The sequence below is a fragment of the Oncorhynchus keta genome, chromosome 4 (assembly GCF_023373465.1).
Source record: "Oncorhynchus keta strain PuntledgeMale-10-30-2019 chromosome 4, Oket_V2, whole genome shotgun sequence".
Taxonomy (NCBI): domain Eukaryota; kingdom Metazoa; phylum Chordata; class Actinopteri; order Salmoniformes; family Salmonidae; genus Oncorhynchus; species Oncorhynchus keta.
This window is the reverse complement of record NC_068424.1, coordinates 82,838,802-82,856,559: the sequence shown is the minus strand read 5'-3', so window position 1 is coordinate 82,856,559 and position 17,758 is coordinate 82,838,802. Positions and strand designations below refer to the sequence as shown.

Sequence of the window (17,758 nt, the reverse complement as noted above, 5' to 3'; positions counted from 1 at the left end):
CATTACTTTGACCAAGGGCCCCTTGGGGTCATTTTGGGATGTATCTATATGGTTATACTGTATAATATTCCACGGTTAAGTTATCTGATCCTAGAGCTGTGGTTAAGAGGACAACTTCTACCCCAAGCACTGGCTAACCTTGTCTCCTCTCTATCTCCCCCCCTACCTCTCCCCTCCCTTCCTTCCTCCCTTGTCTCCTCTCTATCTCCTCCCCCTACCTCTCCCCTCCCTTCCTTCCTCCCTTGTCTCCTCTCTATCCCCCTACCTCTCCTCTCCTCTCCCCCTACCTCTCCTCTCCCCCCCCTACCTCTCCCTCTCTCTCCTCTCCTCCCCCTACCTCTCTCTCCTCCTCCCCCCCCTACCTCTCCTCTCCCCCTGCCCCTACCTCTCCCTCCTCTCCTCTCCCCCCTACCTCTCTCTCCTCCTCTCCTCCCCCTACCTCCCTCTCCCCCCCCCTACCTCTCTCTCCTCTCTCCTCCCCCCTACCTCTCTCTCCTCTCCTCCCCTCTCCTCTCCCTCCCTCTCCTCTCTCCCCCCCCCTACCTCTCTCTCCTCTCCTCCCCTCTCCCCCCTACCTCTCTCTCCTCTCCTCCCTCTCCTCCTCTCCTCTCCCCCCCCCCTACCTCTCCTCTCCTCTCCCCCTACCTCTCCCTCTCTCCCTCTCCTCTCCTCTCCCCCTACCCTCTCTCCTCTCCTCTCCTCCTCCCCCTACCTCTCCTCTCCCTCTCCCCCCTACCTCTCTCTCCCTCTCCTCTCCCCCCCCACCTCTCCCTCTCCTCTCCTCTCTCTCTCCTCCCCTCTCCTCTCCTCACCCCCCTACCTCTCCTCTCCTCCAGGTGGACAGTGCCATGTCTCTGATCCAGGCAGCTAAGAACCTGATGAATACGGTGGTGTCCACGGTCAAGGCGAGCTACGTGGCCTCCACTAAGTACCAGAAGTCCATGGCCATGCAGTCCCTCAACATGCCTGCTATCTCCTGGAAGATGAAAGCCCCAGAGAAGAAACCTCTGGTCAAGAGAGAGAAACAGGAAGATGGATCCAACAACAAGGTAATGGGAATAATGTTGTTTTAAGAGCTGTTGTCTTCTAAAAGGGAGGAACGGCTCCGCGAGAGGTGAGAGGTGAAATTCTTGGACCGGCGCCAGACGGACGAAAGCGAAAGCATTTGCTACGAATGTTTTCATGAATGAGTTGTTGTTTAAAGTATCGTCTTTGTATAATCTCAAACGGACGTGGTCTTTTCCCCCGCTAACGATTCCCAGCTTTAATCACTTATATATAATCTTCTTGTCGGTGTCCATCGACAGATAAACATAGTCCTTTCGATGTGGAGTGTCATTCCAGGACTAGGCTTCATCTGTATCCGGGAAACCAGCCTTTATATGTTTCTCATGTAAATTACCAGTCGTTTAAAAAAAATATATATTTAATGATCTAAGACACATTTCTATGAAAACAGACATTTTTTAAATACTATCTTCTCTTCTCTCTATTTCTTTTTTTTTTTTTTAGGTCAAGAGGTCATCCCAAAAGAAGCACATCAACCCTGTCCAGGCCCTCAGCGAGTTCAAAGCCATGGATAGCATCTAGAGATGGAGCAGTCCATTGGTCAGGGGGTGGTGAGAGGAGGTGGAGCTACAGGGTTGGGGTTAGCAAGCCAGTTGGATGGTTGGAGAATCTTTTTTTTTTTGTCTTGTCACAAAAAAATAGAAAGAGTGAGAAAATAAAAAATAAGATTAAGAATAGTTTGGAAATCATTCCTCCTTTCCTTTCCTTGGTCTAGTCCAGCTGTCTGGTTTGACCTGAAGTCTCTATACAGACTCACTAAGGTGGACCACTGAGCTCTCTCTCCTCTTAACAGTCTTATTGTTTCAATCAAACGACTGCATTCTGGTTGCTCTGTTTCTATCCTACCGTATGACGTCTCTAGTGGGAAAACGAAGCAAAAGGGCCTTTTTCCCCCCATATACCTTGTTTTGATTTTATTCCAATGTTGGTATGAGAAGGATGGTTTCATTGATACTGTAAGATTTAATTCAGACAACTAATCTTTTTTTTTTTGACCCCTGACCCTCTACCCCCTAACCTGTGATGTAAGATGCCCCTGTGTATTTTATAGAATTACATTCTAACATATTTTACAATTGCATGACCGGTGGGAGGGTATTGGAGGGTATTCCACTGTGTGCCGTATATAATAGTGTAGATCAGATGGGTCTTTCCATTCTGAACAGTCTCCATTGTCTCATTACTCTGGTGAAGCTTTGGTTTTTTAAGCTTTGTTTACGTTTAAAAATAAAAAAGTAAAAGTTGATTTTTTTTTTTTTTCCATTTCGATGTCTAATAAAAGTTTGATGTTTTAGTGTCGTATCACTTCATACTTATTATACACTGGGTGGTTTCAACCCTGAATGCTGATTGGCTGAAAGCTGTTTGTATATCAGACCGTATACCACGGTTATGAAAAATAAAATAAATATATTTTACTGCTCTAATTGGTACAGCAATAAGACACCTCGGGGGTTTGTGGTATACGGCCAATATACCACGGCTAAGGGCTGTATCTAGGCACTCTGCGTTGTGTCGTGCTTAAGAACAGCCCTTAGCCGTGGTATGTTCACCATAGACCACACCCCCGGGTCTGATTGCTATAGTAACAGTGAATAGTCATTATTGAGTGTTTTTTTAAGTTCAGTGAATCTGTTTCTGTTGTCCTCTTTGACATACGGAACTGTAAATGTTTTAGTTCATTAAAAATCCTTCATCCGTGATTTTAAAAAGACCAATCGGGACAAGTTCTCCCAGTTTAAAAGTATTTGGTGAGGTGTTTCCAAGACAGATGGCGCAGAGTACATAAACGCCCTTTTGCAAATTCAGTTCAGACATTTGGAACAGTTAGCAGGATAAATAGTAGTCTGGATGAGGTCTTGTCTTCCTGTCGTTACCCCCAGGTTTTAAAGAGTAGTCTGGATGAGGTCTCGTCTTCCCTGTCGTTACCCCCCCCAGGTTTTAAAGAGTAGTCTGGATGAGGTCTCGTCTTCCCTGTCGTTACCCCCAGGTTTTAAAGAGTAGTCTGGATGAGGTCTTGTCTTCCCTGTCGTTACCCCCCAGGTTTTAAAGAGTAGTCTGGATGAGGTCTTGTCTTCCCTGTCGTTACCCCCAGGTTTTAAAGAGTAGTCTGGATGAGGTCTTGTCTTCCCTGTCGTTACCCCCAGGTATTAAAGAGTAGTCTGGATGAGGTCTTGTTTTCCTGTCGTTACCCCCAGGTATTAAATAGTAGTCCGGATGAGGTCTTGTCTTCCCTGTCGTTACCCCCCAGGTTTTAAATAGTAGTCTGGATGAGGTCTTGTCTTCCCTGTCTTTACCCCCCCAGGTTTTAAATAGTAGTCTGGATGAGGTCTTGTCGTCCCTGTCGTTACCCCCCTCCCAGGTATTAAATAGTAGTCTGGATGAGGTCTTGTTTTCCCTGTCAGGTATTAAATAGTAGTCCGGATGAGGTCTTGTCTTCCCTGTCGTTACCCCCAGGTTTTAAATAGTAGTCTGGATGAGGTCTTGTCTACCCTGTCGTTACCCCCCAGGTTTTAAATAGTAGTCTGGATGAGGTCTTGTCCCTGTCGTTACCCCCCTCCCAGGTATTAAATAGTAGTCTGGATGAGGTCTTGTCTTCCCTATCGTTACCCCCAGGTTTTAAATAGTAGTCTGGATGAGGTCTTGTCTTCCTGTCGTTACCCCCCAGGTTTTAAATAGTAGTCTGGATGAGGTCTTGTCGTCCCTGTCGTTACCCCCCAGGTATTAAATAGTAGTCTGGATGAGGTCTTGTCTTCCTTGTCGTTACCCCCCACAGGTTTTAAAGAGTAGTCTGGATGAGGTCTTGTCGTCCCTGTCGTTACCCCCCAGGTTTTAAAGAGTAGTCTGGATGAGGTCTTGTCTTCCCTGTCGTTACCCCCCAGGTTTTAAAGAGTAGTCTGGATGAGGTCTTGTCTTCCCTGTCGTTACCCCCAGGTTTTAAAGAGTAGTCTGGATGAGGTCTTGTCTTCCCTGTCGTTACCCCCCCCAGGTTTTAAAGAGTAGTCTGGATGAGGTCTTGTCTTCCCTATCGTTACCCCCAGGTTTTAAATAGTAGTCTGGATGAGGTCTTGTCTTCCCTGTCGTTACCACCCCAGGTTTTAAAGAGTAGTCTGGATGAGGTCTTGTCTTCCCTGTCGTTACCCCCAGGTTTTAAAGAGTAGTCTGGATGAGGTCTTGTCTTCCCTGTCGTTACCCCCAGGTTTTAAAGAGTAGTCTGGATGAGGTCTTGTCTTCCCTGTCGTTACCCCCAGGTTTTAAAGAGTAGTCTGGATGAGGTCTTGTCTTCCCTCTCGTTACCCCCAGGTTTTAAAGAGTAGTCTGGATGAGGTCTTGTCTTCCCTGTCGTTACCCCCAGGTTTTAAAGAGTAGTCTGGATGAGGTCTTGTCTTCCCTGTCGTTACCTCCCCCGGGTTTTAAAGAGTAGTCTGGATGAGGTCTTGTCTTCCCTGTCGTTACCCCCCAGGTTTTAAAGAGTAGTCTGGATGAGGTCTTGTCTTCCCTGTCGTTACCCCCAGGTTTTAAAGAGTAGTCTGGATGAGGTCTTGTCTTCCCTGTCGTTACCCCCAGGTTTTAAAGAGTAGTCTGGATGAGGTCTTGTCTTCCCTGTCATTACCCCCCCCAGGTTTTAAAGAGTAGTCTGGATGAGGTCTTGTCTTCCTGTCGTTACCCCCAGGTTTTAAAGAGTAGTCTGGATGAGGTCTTGTCTTCCCTGTCGTTACCCCCAGGTTTTAAAGAGTAGTCTGGATGAGGTCTTGTCTTCCCTGTCGTTACTCCCCCAGGTATTAAAGAGTAGTCTGGATGAGGTCTTGTTTTCCCTGTCGTTACCCCCCAGGTATTAAATAGTAGTCCGGATGAGGTCTTGTCTTCCCTGTCGTTACCCCCCCCAGGTTTTAAATAGTAGTCTGGATGAGGTCTTGTCTTCCCTGTCGTTACCCCCAGGTTTTAAATAGTAGTCTGGATGAGGTCTTGTCGTCCCTGTCGTTACCCCCCTCCCAGGTATTAAATAGTAGTCTGGATGAGGTCTTGTTTTCCCTGTCGTTACCCCCAGGTATTAAATAGTAGTCCGGATGAGGTCTTGTCTTCCCTGTCGTTACCCCCCCAGGTTTTAAATAGTAGTCTGGATGAGGTCTTGTCGTCCCTGTCGTTACCCCCAGGTATTAAATAGTAGTCTGGATGAGGTCTTGTCTTCCTTGTCGTTACCCCCCCACAGGTTTTAAAGAGTAGTCTGGATGAGGTCTTGTCGTCCCTGTCGTTACCCCCAGGTTTTAAAGAGTAGTCTGGATGAGGTCTTGTCTTCCCTGTCGTTACCCCCCCAGGTTTTAAAGAGTAGTCTGGATGAGGTCTTGTCTTCCTGTCGTTACCCCCAGGTTTTAAAGAGTAGTCTGGATGAGGTCTTGTCTTCCCTGTCGTTACCCCCCAGGTTTTAAAGAGTAGTCTGGATGAGGTCTTGTCTTCCTGTCGTTACCCCCCAGGTTTTAAATAGTAGTCTGGATGAGGTCTTGTCGTTACCCCCCAGGTTTTAAAGAGTAGTCTGGATGAGGTCTTGTCTTCCCTGTCGTTACCCCCAGGTTTTAAAGAGTAGTCTGGATGAGGTCTTGTCTTCCCTGTCGTTACCCCCCCCCCCAGGTTTTAAAGAGTAGTCTGGATGAGGTCTTGTCTTCCCTGTCGTTACCCCCCAGGTTTTAAAGAGTAGTCTGGATGAGGTCTTGTCTTCCCTGTCGTTACCCCCAGGTTTTAAATAGTAGTCTAGATGAGGTCTTGTCTTCCTGTCGTTACCCCCAGGTTTTAAAGAGTAGTCTGGATGAGGTCTTGTCTTCCCTGTCGTTACCCCCCCCAGGTTTTAAATAGTAGTCTGGATGAGGTCTTGTCTTCCCTGTCGTTACCCCCCCAGGTTTTAAATAGTAGTCTGGATGAGGTCTTGTCTTCCCTGTCGTTACCCCCAGGTTTTAAAGAGTAGTCTGGATGAGGTCTTGTCTTCCCTGTCGTTACTCCCCCAGGTTTTAAAGAGTAGTCTGGATGAGGTCTTGTCTTCCCTGTCATTACCCCCCCCCAGGTTTTAAAGAGTAGTCTGGATGAGGTCTTGTCTTCCCTGTCGTTACCCCCCCCAGGTTTTAAAGAGTAGTCTGGATGAGGTCTTGTCTTCCCTGTCGTTACCCCCAGGTTTTAAAGAGTAGTCTGGATGAGGTCTTGTCTTCCCTGTCGTTACCCCCCAGGTTTTAAAGAGTAGTCTGGATGAGGTCTTGTCTTCCCTGTTGTTACCCCCAGGTTTTAAAGAGTAGTCTGGATGAGGTCTTGTCTTCCCTGTCGTTACCCCCCCCCAGGTTTTAAAGAGTAGTCTGGATGAGGTCTTGTCTTCCTGTCGTTACCCCCAGGTTTTAAAGAGTAGTCTGGATGAGGTCTTGTCTTCCCTGTCGTTACCCCCAGGTTTTAAAGAGTAGTCTGGATGAGGTCTTGTCTTCCCTGTCGTTACCCCCCAGGTTTTAAAGAGTAGTCTGGATGAGGTCTTGTCTTCCTGTCGTTACCCCCAGGTTTTAAATAGTAGTCTGGATGAGGTCTTGTCTTCCCTGTCGTTGCCCCCAGGTTTTAAAGAGTAGTCTGGATGAGGTCTTGTCTTCCCTGTCGTTACCCCCCAGGTTTTAAATAGTAGTCTGGATGAGGTCTTGTCTTCCCTGTCGTTACCCCCAGGTTTTAAAGAGTAGTCTGGATGAGGTCTTGTCTTCCCTGTCGTTACCCCCCAGGTTTTAAAGAGTAGTCTGGATGAGGTCTTGTCTTCCCTGTCGTTACCCCCCAGGTTTTAAATAGTAGTCTGGATGAGGTCTTGTCTTCCCTGTCGTTACCCCACCCCCCCCAGGTTTTAAATAGTAGTCTGGATGAGGTCTTGTCTTCCCTGTCGTTACCCCCCAGGTTTTAAAGAGTAGTCTGGATGAGGTCTTGTCTTCCCTGTCGTTACCCCCCAGGTTTTAAATAGTAGTCTGGATGAGGTCTTGTCTTCCCTGTCGTTACCCCCCAGGTTTTAAAGAGTAGTCTGGATGAGGTCTTGTCTTCCCTGTCGTTACCCCCTCCCCCAGGTTTTAAAGAGTAGTCTGGATGAGGTCTTGTCTTCCCTGTCGTTAACCCCCAGGTTTTAAAGAGTAGTCTGGATGAGGTCTTGTCTTCCCTGTCGTTACCCCCAGGTTTTAAATAGTAGTCTGGATGAGGTCTTGTCTTCCCTGTCGTTACCCCCCCAGGTTTTAAAGAGTAGTCTGGATGAGGTCTTGTCTTCCCTGTCGTTACCCCCAGGTTTTAAATAGTAGTCTGGATGAGGTCTTGTCTTCCCTGTCGTTAACCCCCAGGTTTTAAAGAGTAGTCTGGATGAGGTCTTGTCTTCCCTGTCGTTACCCCCCAGGTTTTAAATAGTAGTCTGGATGAGGTCTTGTCTTCCCTGTCGTTACCCCCAGGTTTTAAAGAGTAGTCTGGATGAGGTCTTGTCTTCCCTGTCGTTACCCCCAGGTTTTAAAGAGTAGTCTGGATGAGGTCTTGTCTTCCCTGTCGTTACCCCCCAGGTTTTAAAGAGTAGTCTGGATGAGGTCTTGTCTTCCCTGTCATTACCCCCCCCAGGTTTTAAAGAGTAGTCTGGATGAGGTCTTGTCTTCCCTGTCGTTACCCCCAGGTTTTAAAGAGTAGTCTGGATGAGGTCTTGTCTTCCCTGTCGTTACCCCCAGGTTTTAAAGAGTAGGCTGGATGAGGTCTTGTCTTCCCTGTCGTTACCCCCCAGGTTTTAAAGAGTAGTCTGGATGAGGTCTTGTCTTCCCTGTCGTTACCCCCAGGTTTTAAAGAGTAGTCTGGATGAGGTCTTGTCTTCCCTGTCGTTACCCCCAGGTTTTAAAGAGTAGTCTGGATGAGGTCTTGTCTTCCTGTCGTTACCCCCCCCACACAGGTTTTAAAGAGTAGTCTGGATGAGGTCTTGTCTTCCTGTCGTTACCCCCCAGGTTTTAAATAGTAGTCTGGATGAGGTCTTGTCTTCCTGTCGTTACCCCCAGGTTTTAAATAGTAGTCTGGATGAGGTCTTGTCTTCCCTGTCGTTACCCCCCCAGGTTTTAAAGAGTAGTCTGGATGAGGTCTTGTCTTCCCTGTCGTTACCCCCAGGTTTTAAAGAGTAGTCTGGATGAGGTCTTGTCTTCCCTGTCGTTACCCCCCAGGTTTTAAATAGTAGTCTGGATGAGGTCTTGTCTTCCCTGTCGTTACCCCCCAGGTTTTAAAGAGTAGTCTGGATGAGGTCTTGTCTTCCCTGTCGTTAACCCCCAGGTTTTAAAGAGTAGTCTGGATGAGGTCTTGTCTTCCCTGTCGTTACCCCCCAGGTTTTAAAGAGTAGTCTGGATGAGGTCTTGTCTTCCCTGTCGTTACCCCCCCAGGTTTTAAAGAGTAGACTGGATGAGGTCTTGTCTTCCTGTCGTTACCTCCCCCAGGTTTTAAAGAGTAGTCTGGATGAGGTCTTGTCTTCCTGTCGTTACCCCAGGTTTTAAAGAGTAGTCTGGATGAGGTCTTGTCTTCCCTGTCGTTACCCCCCAGGTTTTAAAGAGTAGTCTGGATGAGGTCTTGTCTTCCCTGTCGTTACCCCCCAGGTTTTAAAGAGTAGTCTGGATGAGGTCTTGTCTTCCCTGTCCCCCCCAGGTTTTAAATAGTAGTCTGGATGAGGTCTTGTCTTCCCTGTCGTTACCCCCAGGTTTTAAAGAGTAGTCTGGATGAGGTCTTGTCTTCCCTGTCGTTACCCCCCCCCCAGGTTTTAAATAGTAGTCTGGATGAGGCCTTGTCTTCCCTGTCGTTACCCCCCAGGTTTTAAATAGTAGTCTGGATGAGGTCTTGTCTTCCTGTCGTTACCCCCCAGGTTTTAAAGAGTAGTCTGGATGAGGTCTTGTCTTCCCTGTCGTTACTCCCCCAGGTTTTAAAGAGTAGTCTGGATGAGGTCTTGTCTTCCCTGTCATTACCCCCAGGTTTTAAAGAGTAGTCTGGATGAGGTCTTGTCTTCCCTGTCGTTACCCCCCAGGTTTTAAAGAGTAGTCTGGATGAGGTCTTGTCTTCCCTGTCGTTACCCCCCAGGTTTTAAAGAGTAGTCTGGATGAGGTCTTGTCTTCCCTGTCGTTACCCCCCCAGGTTTTAAATAGTAGTCTGGATGAGGTCTTGTCTTCCCTGTCGTTACCCCCCAGGTTTTAAATAGTAGTCTGGATGAGGTCTTGTCTTCCTGTCGTTACCCCCAGGTTTTAAAGAGTAGTCTGGATGAGGTCTTGTCTTCCCTGCCGTTACCCCCCAGGTTTTAAAGAGTAGTCTGGATGAGGTCTTGTCTTCCTGTCGTTACCCCCCAGGTTTTAAAGAGTAGTCTGGATGAGGTCTTGTCTTCCCTGTCATTACCCCCAGGTTTTAAAGAGTAGTCTGGATGAGGTCTTGTCTTCCCTGTCGTTACCCCCCAGGTTTTAAAGAGTAGTCTGGATGAGGTCTTGTCTTCCCTGTCGTTACCCCCAGGTTTTAAAGAGTAGTCTGGATGAGGTCTTGTCTTCCCTGTTGTTACCCCCAGGTTTTAAAGAGTAGTCTGGATGAGGTCTTGTCTTCCCTGTCGTTACCCCCAGGTTTTAAAGAGTAGTCTGGATGAGGTCTTGTCTTCCCTGTCGTTACCCCCCAGGTTTTAAAGAGTAGTCTGGATGAGGTCTTGTCTTCCTGTCGTTACCCCCAGGTTTTAAATAGTAGTCTGGATGAGGTCTTGTCTTCCCTGTCGTTACCCCCCAGGTTTTAAAGAGTAGTCTGGATGAGGTCTTGTCTTCCCTGTCGTTACCCCCCAGGTTTTAAATAGTAGTCTGGATGAGGTCTTGTCTTCCCTGTCGTTACCCCCAGGTTTTAAAGAGTAGTCTGGATGAGGTCTTGTCTTCCTGTCGTTACCCCCCCCAGGTTTTAAAGAGTAGTCTGGATGAGGTCTTGTCTTCCCTGTCGTTACCCCCCAGGTTTTAAATAGTAGTCTGGATGAGGTCTTGTCTTCCCTGTCGTTACCCCCCCCCCAGGTTTTAAATAGTAGTCTGGATGAGGTCTTGTCTTCCCTGTCGTTACCCCCCAGGTTTTAAAGAGTAGTCTGGATGAGGTCTTGTCTTCCCTGTCGTTACCCCCCAGGTTTTAAATAGTAGTCTGGATGAGGTCTTGTCTTCCCTGTCGTTACCCCCCCCCAGGTTTTAAAGAGTAGTCTGGATGAGGTCTTGTCTTCCCTGTCGTTACCCCCTCCCCCCAGGTTTTAAAGAGTAGTCTGGATGAGGTCTTGTCTTCCCTGTCGTTAACCCCCCAGGTTTTAAAGAGTAGTCTGGATGAGGCCTTGTCTTCCTGTCGTTACCCCCCAGGTTTTAAATAGTAGTCTGGATGAGGTCTTGTCTTCCCTGTCGTTACCCCCCCCCAGGTTTTAAAGAGTAGTCTGGATGAGGTCTTGTCTTCCCTGTCGTTACCCCCAGGTTTTAAATAGTAGTCTGGATGAGGTCTTGTCTTCCCTGTCGTTAACCCCCCAGGTTTTAAAGAGTAGTCTGGATGAGGTCTTGTCTTCCTGTCGTTACCCCCAGGTTTTAAATAGTAGTCTGGATGAGGTCTTGTCTTCCCTGTCGTTACCCCCCAGGTTTTAAAGAGTAGTCTGGATGAGGTCTTGTCTTCCCTGTCGTTACCCCCCAGGTTTTAAATAGTAGTCTGGATGAGGTCTTGTCTGCCCTGTCGTTACCCCCCAGGTATTAAATAGTAGTCTGGATGAGGTCTTGTCTTCCCTGTCGTTACCCCCCCCCAGGTTTTAAAGAGTAGTCTGGATGAGGTTTTGCGTGCCTCACTGGATTCAGCAAGCCAAAGCTAACGGGGAGAACAATCATTCTCTGCCAGCCTTCTGGTTTAATACGTAACACAAGGGGACTTCACACAGTCAATAAAAATCATGAAATGAGCTGACACACCCGGCTCAATCTCAAGAGTGTTTGATAAGTCAGTGAGGCTGTAGACGGGGGTCTGGTGAATAGACCAGGCTATAGAGGGGGTCTGGAGGGGGTCTGGTGAATAGACCAGGCTATAGAGGGGGTCTGGAGGGGGTCTGGTGAATAGACCAGGCTGTAGAGGGGGTCTGGTGAATAGACTCGGCTGTAGAGGGGGGTCTGGTGAATAGACCAGGCTGTAGAGGGGGGTCTGGTGAATAGACCAGGCTATAGAGGGGGTCTGGAGGGGGTCTGGTGAATAGACCAGGCTGTAGAGGGGGGTCTGGTGAATAGACTAGGCTGTGGAGGGGGTCTGGTGAATAGACCAGGCTGTAGAGGGGGTCTGGTGAATAGACCAGGCTATAGAGGGGGTCTGGAGGGGGTCTGGTGAATAGACCAGGCTATGGAGGGGGTCTGGTGAATAGACCAGGCTATAGAGGGGGTCTGGTGAATAGACCAGGCTATAGAGGGGGTCTGGAGGGGTCTGGTGAATAGACCAGGCTATAGAGGGGGTCTGGAGGGGCCTGGTGAATAGACTAGGCTATAGAGGGGGTCTGGTGAATAGACCAGGCTATAGAGGGGGTCTGGTGAATAGACCAGGCTATAGAGGGGGTCTGGAGGGGGTCTGGTGAATAGACCAGGCTGTAGAGGGGGTCTGGTGAATAGACTAGGCTGTAGAGGGGGTCTGGTGAATAGACTAGGCTGTAGAGGGGGTCTGGTGAATAGACTAGGCTGTAGAGGGGGTCTGGTGAATAGACGAGGCTGTAGAGGGGGTCTGGTGAATAGACTAGGCTATAGACGGGGTCTGGTGAATAGACCAGGCTGTAGAGGGGTCTGGTGAATAGACTAGGCTGTAGAGGGGTCTGGTGAATAGACCAGGCTGTAAAGGGGGTCTGGTGAATAGACCAGGCTGTAGAGGGGGTCTGGTGAATAGACCAGGCTGTAGAGGGGGTCTGGTGAATAGACTAGGCTGTAGAGGGGGGTCTGGTGAATAGACCAGGCTGTAGAGGGGGTCTGGTGAATAGACTAGGCTGTAGACGGGGGTCTGGTGAATAGACCAGGCTGTAGAGGGGGTCTGGTGAATAGACTAGGCTATAGACGGGGGTCTGGTGAATAGACTAGGCTGTAGAGGGGGTCTGGTGAATAGACTAGGCTATAGACGGGGGTCTGGTGAATAGACTAGGCTGTAGAGGGGGTCTGGTGAATAGACCAGGCTATAGACGGGGGTCTGGTGAATAGACCAGGCTATAGACGGGGGTCTGGTGAATAGACTAGGCTGTAGAGGGGGTCTGGTGAATAGACTAGGCTGTAGAGGGTGTCTGGTGAATAGACCAGGCTGTAAAGGGGGTCTGGTGTATAGACCAGGCTGTAGAGGGGGTCTGGTGAATAGACTAGGCTGTAGAGGGGGTCTGGTGAATAGACTAGGCTGTAGAGGGGGTCTGGTGAATACACCAGGCTGTAAAGTGGGGTCTGGTGAATAGACCAGGCTGTGGAGGGGGTCTGGTGAATAGACCAGGCTGTGGAGGGGGTCTGGTGAATAGACCAGGCTGTAGAGGGGGTCTGGTGAATAGACCAGGCTGTAGAGGGGGCCTGGTAAATAGACCAGGCTGTAGAGGGGGCCTGGTGAATAGACCAGGCTGTAGAGAGGGTTTGGTGAATAGACCAGGCTGTAGAGGGGGTCTGGTGAATAGACCAGGCTGTAGAGGCGGTCTGGTGAATAGACTAGGCTGTAGAGGGGGTTTGGTGAATAGACCAGGCTGTAGAGGGGGTCTGGTGAATAGACTAGGCTGTAGAGGGGGTCTGGTGAATAGACCAGGCTGTAGAGGGGGTCTGGTGAATAGACTAGGCTGTAAAGGGGGTCTGGTGAATAGACTAGGCTGTAGAGGGTTCTGGAGGGGTCTGGTGAATAGACCAGGCTGTAGAGGGGTCTGGTGAATAGACTAGGCTGTAGAGGGGGTCTGGTGAATAGACCAGGCTGTAGAGGGGGTCTGGTGAATAGACTAGGCTGTAGAGGGGGTCTGGTGAATAGACCAGGCTGTAGAGGGGGTCTGGTGAATAGACTAGGCTGTAAAGGGGGTCTGGTGAATAGACTAGGCTGTGGAGGGGGTCTGGTGAATAGACCAGGCTGTAGAGGGGGTCTGGTGAATAGACCAGGCTGTAGAGGGGGTCTGGTGAATAGACCAGGCTGTAAAGGGGGTTTGGTGAATAGAATAACTTTGTTCACCAGGGCGTCCGGGCTCCATCAACTATCAATGAGACCGCTGTGCATCCTAAATGCCACCCTTAACCCTCTTCCCTATATAGTGCACTACGTCTGAGCAGAACTTTATAGGGTTGTCGTTTGGGCCACTGCCCAGGGGCTAAGCAGCTAGATAGTCTGATCAATATTCCTCCTCCTAGCTCTGCTGCTGAGAGGGGGTGGAGGAGAGAGGGGGTGGAGGGAGAGAGGTGATGGAGGGGAGGGGGAGGTGGGTGGTAGAGGAGAGCGGTAGTGGAGGGAGGAGGGGGAGGTGGTAGAGGAGGAGAGAGGTAGTGGAGGGAGAAGGGGTGGTGGTGGAGAAGGGGTGGGTGGTAGAGGAGGAGAGGGGTGTGGAGGAGAGAGGGGTGGAGGGAGAGAGGTAATGGAGGGGAGGGGAGGTGGGTGGTAGAGGAGAGAGGTAGTGGAGGGAGGAGGGGAGGTGGTAGAGGAGGAGAGAGGTAGTGGAGGGAGAAGGGAGGTGGTAGAGGAGGAGAGGGGTAGTGGAGAGGAGGGGGAGGTGGTAGAGGAGGAGAGGGGTAGTGGAGGGGGAGGTGGTGGAGGAGGAGAAGGGGTGGGTGGTAGAGGAGGAGGGGAGGTGGTGGAGGAGGAGAAGGGGTAGTGGAGGGAGAAGGGGAGGTGGTGGAGGAGGAGAGAGGTAGTGGAGGGAGGAGGGGGAGGTGGTGGAGGAGGGGAGGTGGTGGAGGAGGAGAGGGGTAGTGGAGGGGAGGTGGTGGAGGAGGAGAGGGGTAGTGGAGGGGAGGTGGTGGTGGAGGAGGAGAAGGGTAGTGGAGGGAGGAGGGGGAGGTGGTGGAGGGAGGAGGGGGAGGTGGTGGAGGAGGAGAAGGGGTGGGTGGTAGAGGGAGGAGGGGGAGGTGGTGGAGGAGGAGAAGGGGTGGGTGGTAGATCAGGAGACAACAGGAGAAGGGGTAGTGGAGGGGGAGGTGGTGGAGGAGGAGAAGGGGTAGTGGAGGGGAGGTGGTAGAGGAGGAGAAGGGGTAGTGGAGGGAGGAGGAGGTGGTGGAGGGGAGGAGAAGGGGTGGGTGGTAGGAGGAGAGGGGTAGTGGAGGGAGGAGGGGGAGGTGGTGGAGGGAGGAGAAGGGGTAGTGGAGGGAGGAGGAGGGGAGGTGGAGGAGGAGAAGGGGTGGGTGGTAGAGGAGGAAAGGGGTGGGTGGTTTTTTTTTGGAGAGGGGTAGTGGAGGGCTGCTGGTGGTGGAGGAGGAGCAGGGGTAGTGGAGGGAGGAGGGGGAGGTGGTGGAGGAGGAGAATGGGTGGGTGGTAGAGGAGGAGAGGGGGTAGTGGAGGGAGGAGGGGAGGTGGTGGAGGAGGAGAAGGGGTAGTGGAGGAGGTGGTGGAGGAGGAGAGGGGTAGTGGAGGGGGAGGTGGAGGAGGAGAGGGGTAGTGGAGGGGAGGTGGTGGAGGAGGAGACAGGGTAGTGGAGGGAGGTGGTGGAGGAGGAGAAGGGTAGTGGAGGAGGGGTGGGTGGTGGAGGAGGAGAGGGTCTAGTGGAGGGAGGAGGGGAGGTGGTAGAGGAGGAGAGGGGTAGTGGAGGGAGGAGGGGAGGTGGTAGAGGAGGAGAGGGGTAGTGGAGGGAGGAGGGAGGTGGTAGAGGAGGAGAGGGGTAGTGGAGAGAGGAGGGGGAGGTGTTGGAGGGGAGAAGGGGTTGGTAGAGGAGGAGAGGGGGAGGTGGTGGAGGAGGAGAAGGGGTAGTGGAGGGGGAGGTGGTGGAGGAGGAGAAGGGGAGGTGGTAGAGGAGGAGAAGGGGTGAGAACTAGTGAGAAGCTTTCCCCATGAATTAGTTAAAGCAGTGGAAGGTCATGTGGAAGTGTTAGCTGTGATGTTAGCTTGTTGTTCCATCAGCGTAGACAACATCCCATTCCAAGTGGAACCCCAATTCCTTTATATTGCATGACTGGACGTGAATAGTGCTCTATATAAGGGAATAGGGTCCCATTTGGGACTGATCCTAGATCATATAACAGCTCAGTACAGTATGTAGGTTGGGCAGTGTCGTGGGTTTATTTCTTTTAAAAAACAGGGCCCCTTTGGGTCTTCATGCTGCGATGCTTCAGTTTGTTTCTAAACATAGAGGCGGGTCACGTAGGGGCACGACGGCAGATGGACAGAATATTGTTTTTTTTTGTTTTTAGCTTGTTTGAGTGTTACTTTGGGCTGCTGTGGTGTTATTTCTTTTGCAGTGGATATTAGATGGATGTGGTCAGAAAATAAAGAGGACTCCCAAATGCCTTCCTATTCCCTAGGTAGTACACCTCCTTTGGACCAGGCAGCCGTAGGGAATCGGGCGGCATTTGGGACTGAAGTGGTCGCGTTATATATTTGCCGCGGACGTTGTTTTTGAACTTTTGGTTTTTATTTGAGAACTAGGAGACACGCTCGTGTTTTACATATTCATGTTGCCAGCTTTTCACTTCATAATGAATAAATGATTCCCTGTCGCCCACCCGCCTGTCTGTCTCCTTCTGCTTACTGCCGTCTACTTTTCAAGTCGTCCGAGTTGAACTCACTCCCTGCCTGCTTCCCAAATGACAGCAGTAGTGCACCAGTTGGGGGCGAAATAGGGTGCCATTTTAGGACGCACCCTTCCCTTTGATTGTGTTCATGTAGAACTCTTGATTTTATGATCATGTCTTGTCTCTGTCACTACGTCTAATGACTTAAAATATAGTCAGGGTTCTCCTCCAGTACATCTACAACACTCCTGTCACTACGTCTAATGACTTAAAATATAGTCAGGGTTCTCCTCCAGTACATCTACAACACTCCTGTCACTACAGGCTGCTAAGACATTAACTTTTCTTTCCTATTGTAATGGGGAAGTTGTGTTTATTTTCTATGTTTGTCGGTCTGCTGTAGTGGAGGCTGTATATCATGAGAAATGCTTATTCCCTATTTAGTGCACTAGGGCCCAGGGCCCACTTCACCAATAGTGATGGGTTTTTAACGATGCAGCTTTCCAACATCGGCCGAAGATGTTGGCGGCAGGTAGCCTCGTGGTTAGAGTAGCCTCGTGGTTAGAGTAGCCTCGTGGTTAGAGTAGCCTCGTGGTTAGAGTAGCCTCGTGGTTAGAGTAGCCTCGTGGTTAGAGTAGCCTAGTGGTTAGAGTAGCCTCGTGGTTAGAGTAGCCTCGTGGTTAGAGTAGCCTAGTGGTTAGAGTAGCCTCGTGGTTAGAGTAGCCTCGTGGTTAGAGTAGCCTCGTGGTTAGAGTAGCCTCGTGGTTAGAGTAGCCTAGTGGTTAGAGTAGCCTCGTGGTTAGAGTTAACCAAAAGGTTGCTGGATCGAATCCCTGAGCTGACAAGGTACAAAATTGTTCTGCCCCCTGACAAGGCAGTTTGACTCACTTGTTCCTAGGCCGTCATTGTAAATAACATATTTATTTTCTTAAACCGACTTGCCTGGTTAAATAAAGGTTACACATGTAAACATGCGTTTCCCAGAACCCTCAGCGATAATTGTCTTGAAGTGTGCCGTTTCGAGCGTTTTTCGCCACCGATGGTAACGAAGGAAAAGGAGCGCTGCTCTCAGATCACATTTATCCATTCGAATCTTACCTTGTTATTTTATAATTATTACACAATACTGATCACAGATCAGGTCCTATTATCACCTATGGCTGCAATTATCGCGGCGGCTTATACTTATTTTTCACTATCACAGATTTGACACGTTGGGCTACACATCATGAAATACATCTATTTATTTAACTAAATACACTGCTCAAAAACAATAAAGGGAACACTTAAACAACACAATGTAACTCCAAGTCGATGAACACTTCTGTGGAATCAAACTGTCCACTTGGGAAGCGACACTGATTGACAATACATTTCACATGCTGTTGTGCAAATGGAATAGACAACCGGTGGAAATTATAGGCAATTAAGCAAGACACCCCCAATAAAGGAGTGGTTCTGCAGGTGGGGACCACAGACCACTTCTCAGTTCCTATGCTTCCTGGCTGATGTTTTGGTCACTTTTGAATGCGGGGGGTGCTTTCACTCTAGTGGTAGCATGAGACGGAGTCTACAACCCACACAAGTGGCTCAGGTAGTGCAGCTCATCCAGGATGGCACATCAATGCGAGCTGTGGCAAGAAGGTTTGCTGTGTCTGTCAACGTAGTGTCCAGAGCATGGAGGCTCTACCAGGAGACAGGCCAGTACATCAGGAGACGTGGAGGAGGCCGTAGGAGGGCAACAACCCAGCAGCAGGACCGCTACCTCCGCCTTTGTGCAAGGAGGAGCAGGAGGAGCACTGCCAGAGCCCTGCAAACTGACCTCCACCAGGACATAAATGTGCATGTGTCTGCTCAAACGGTCAGAAACAGACTCCATGAGGGTGCAATGAGGGCCCGACGTCCACAGGTGGGGGTTGTGCTTATACAGCCCAACACCGTGCAGGACGTTTGACATTTGCCAGAGAACACCAAGATTGGCAAATTCACCACTGGCACCCTGTGAGTTTCACAGATGAAAGCAGGTT

At 50.0% G+C, this 17,758-nt stretch overlaps 1 protein-coding gene and 1 long non-coding RNA gene across 3 annotated transcripts in view; both read left to right on the top strand.

Moving 5' to 3' along the window:
* Positions 1-2,362, top strand: part of LOC118381083 (catenin alpha-1-like) — a 270,529-nt gene extending 268,167 nt beyond the window's left edge. The window contains 2 exon segments of the mRNA XM_052517805.1: positions 837-1,049; positions 1,513-2,362. Coding sequence (XP_052373765.1) covers positions 837-1,049; positions 1,513-1,590 — 291 coding nt within the window. The 3' untranslated portion in view covers positions 1,591-2,362.
* A 1,475-nt stretch (positions 2,363-3,837) lies between these two features.
* Positions 3,838-11,191, top strand: LOC127929684 (uncharacterized). Of its 2 annotated transcripts, XR_008135785.1 has the most exons (5): positions 3,838-3,868; positions 5,141-5,194; positions 5,355-5,408; positions 5,661-5,694; positions 10,794-11,191. It is a non-coding gene; the product is annotated as an uncharacterized LOC127929684 (long non-coding RNA). The 2 variants fall into 2 exon arrangements; XR_008135781.1 differs by lacking the exons at positions 3,838-3,868; positions 5,141-5,194 and having other exon boundaries at positions 5,325-5,408.
* The last annotated feature ends 6,567 nt before the right edge of the window (positions 11,192-17,758 follow it).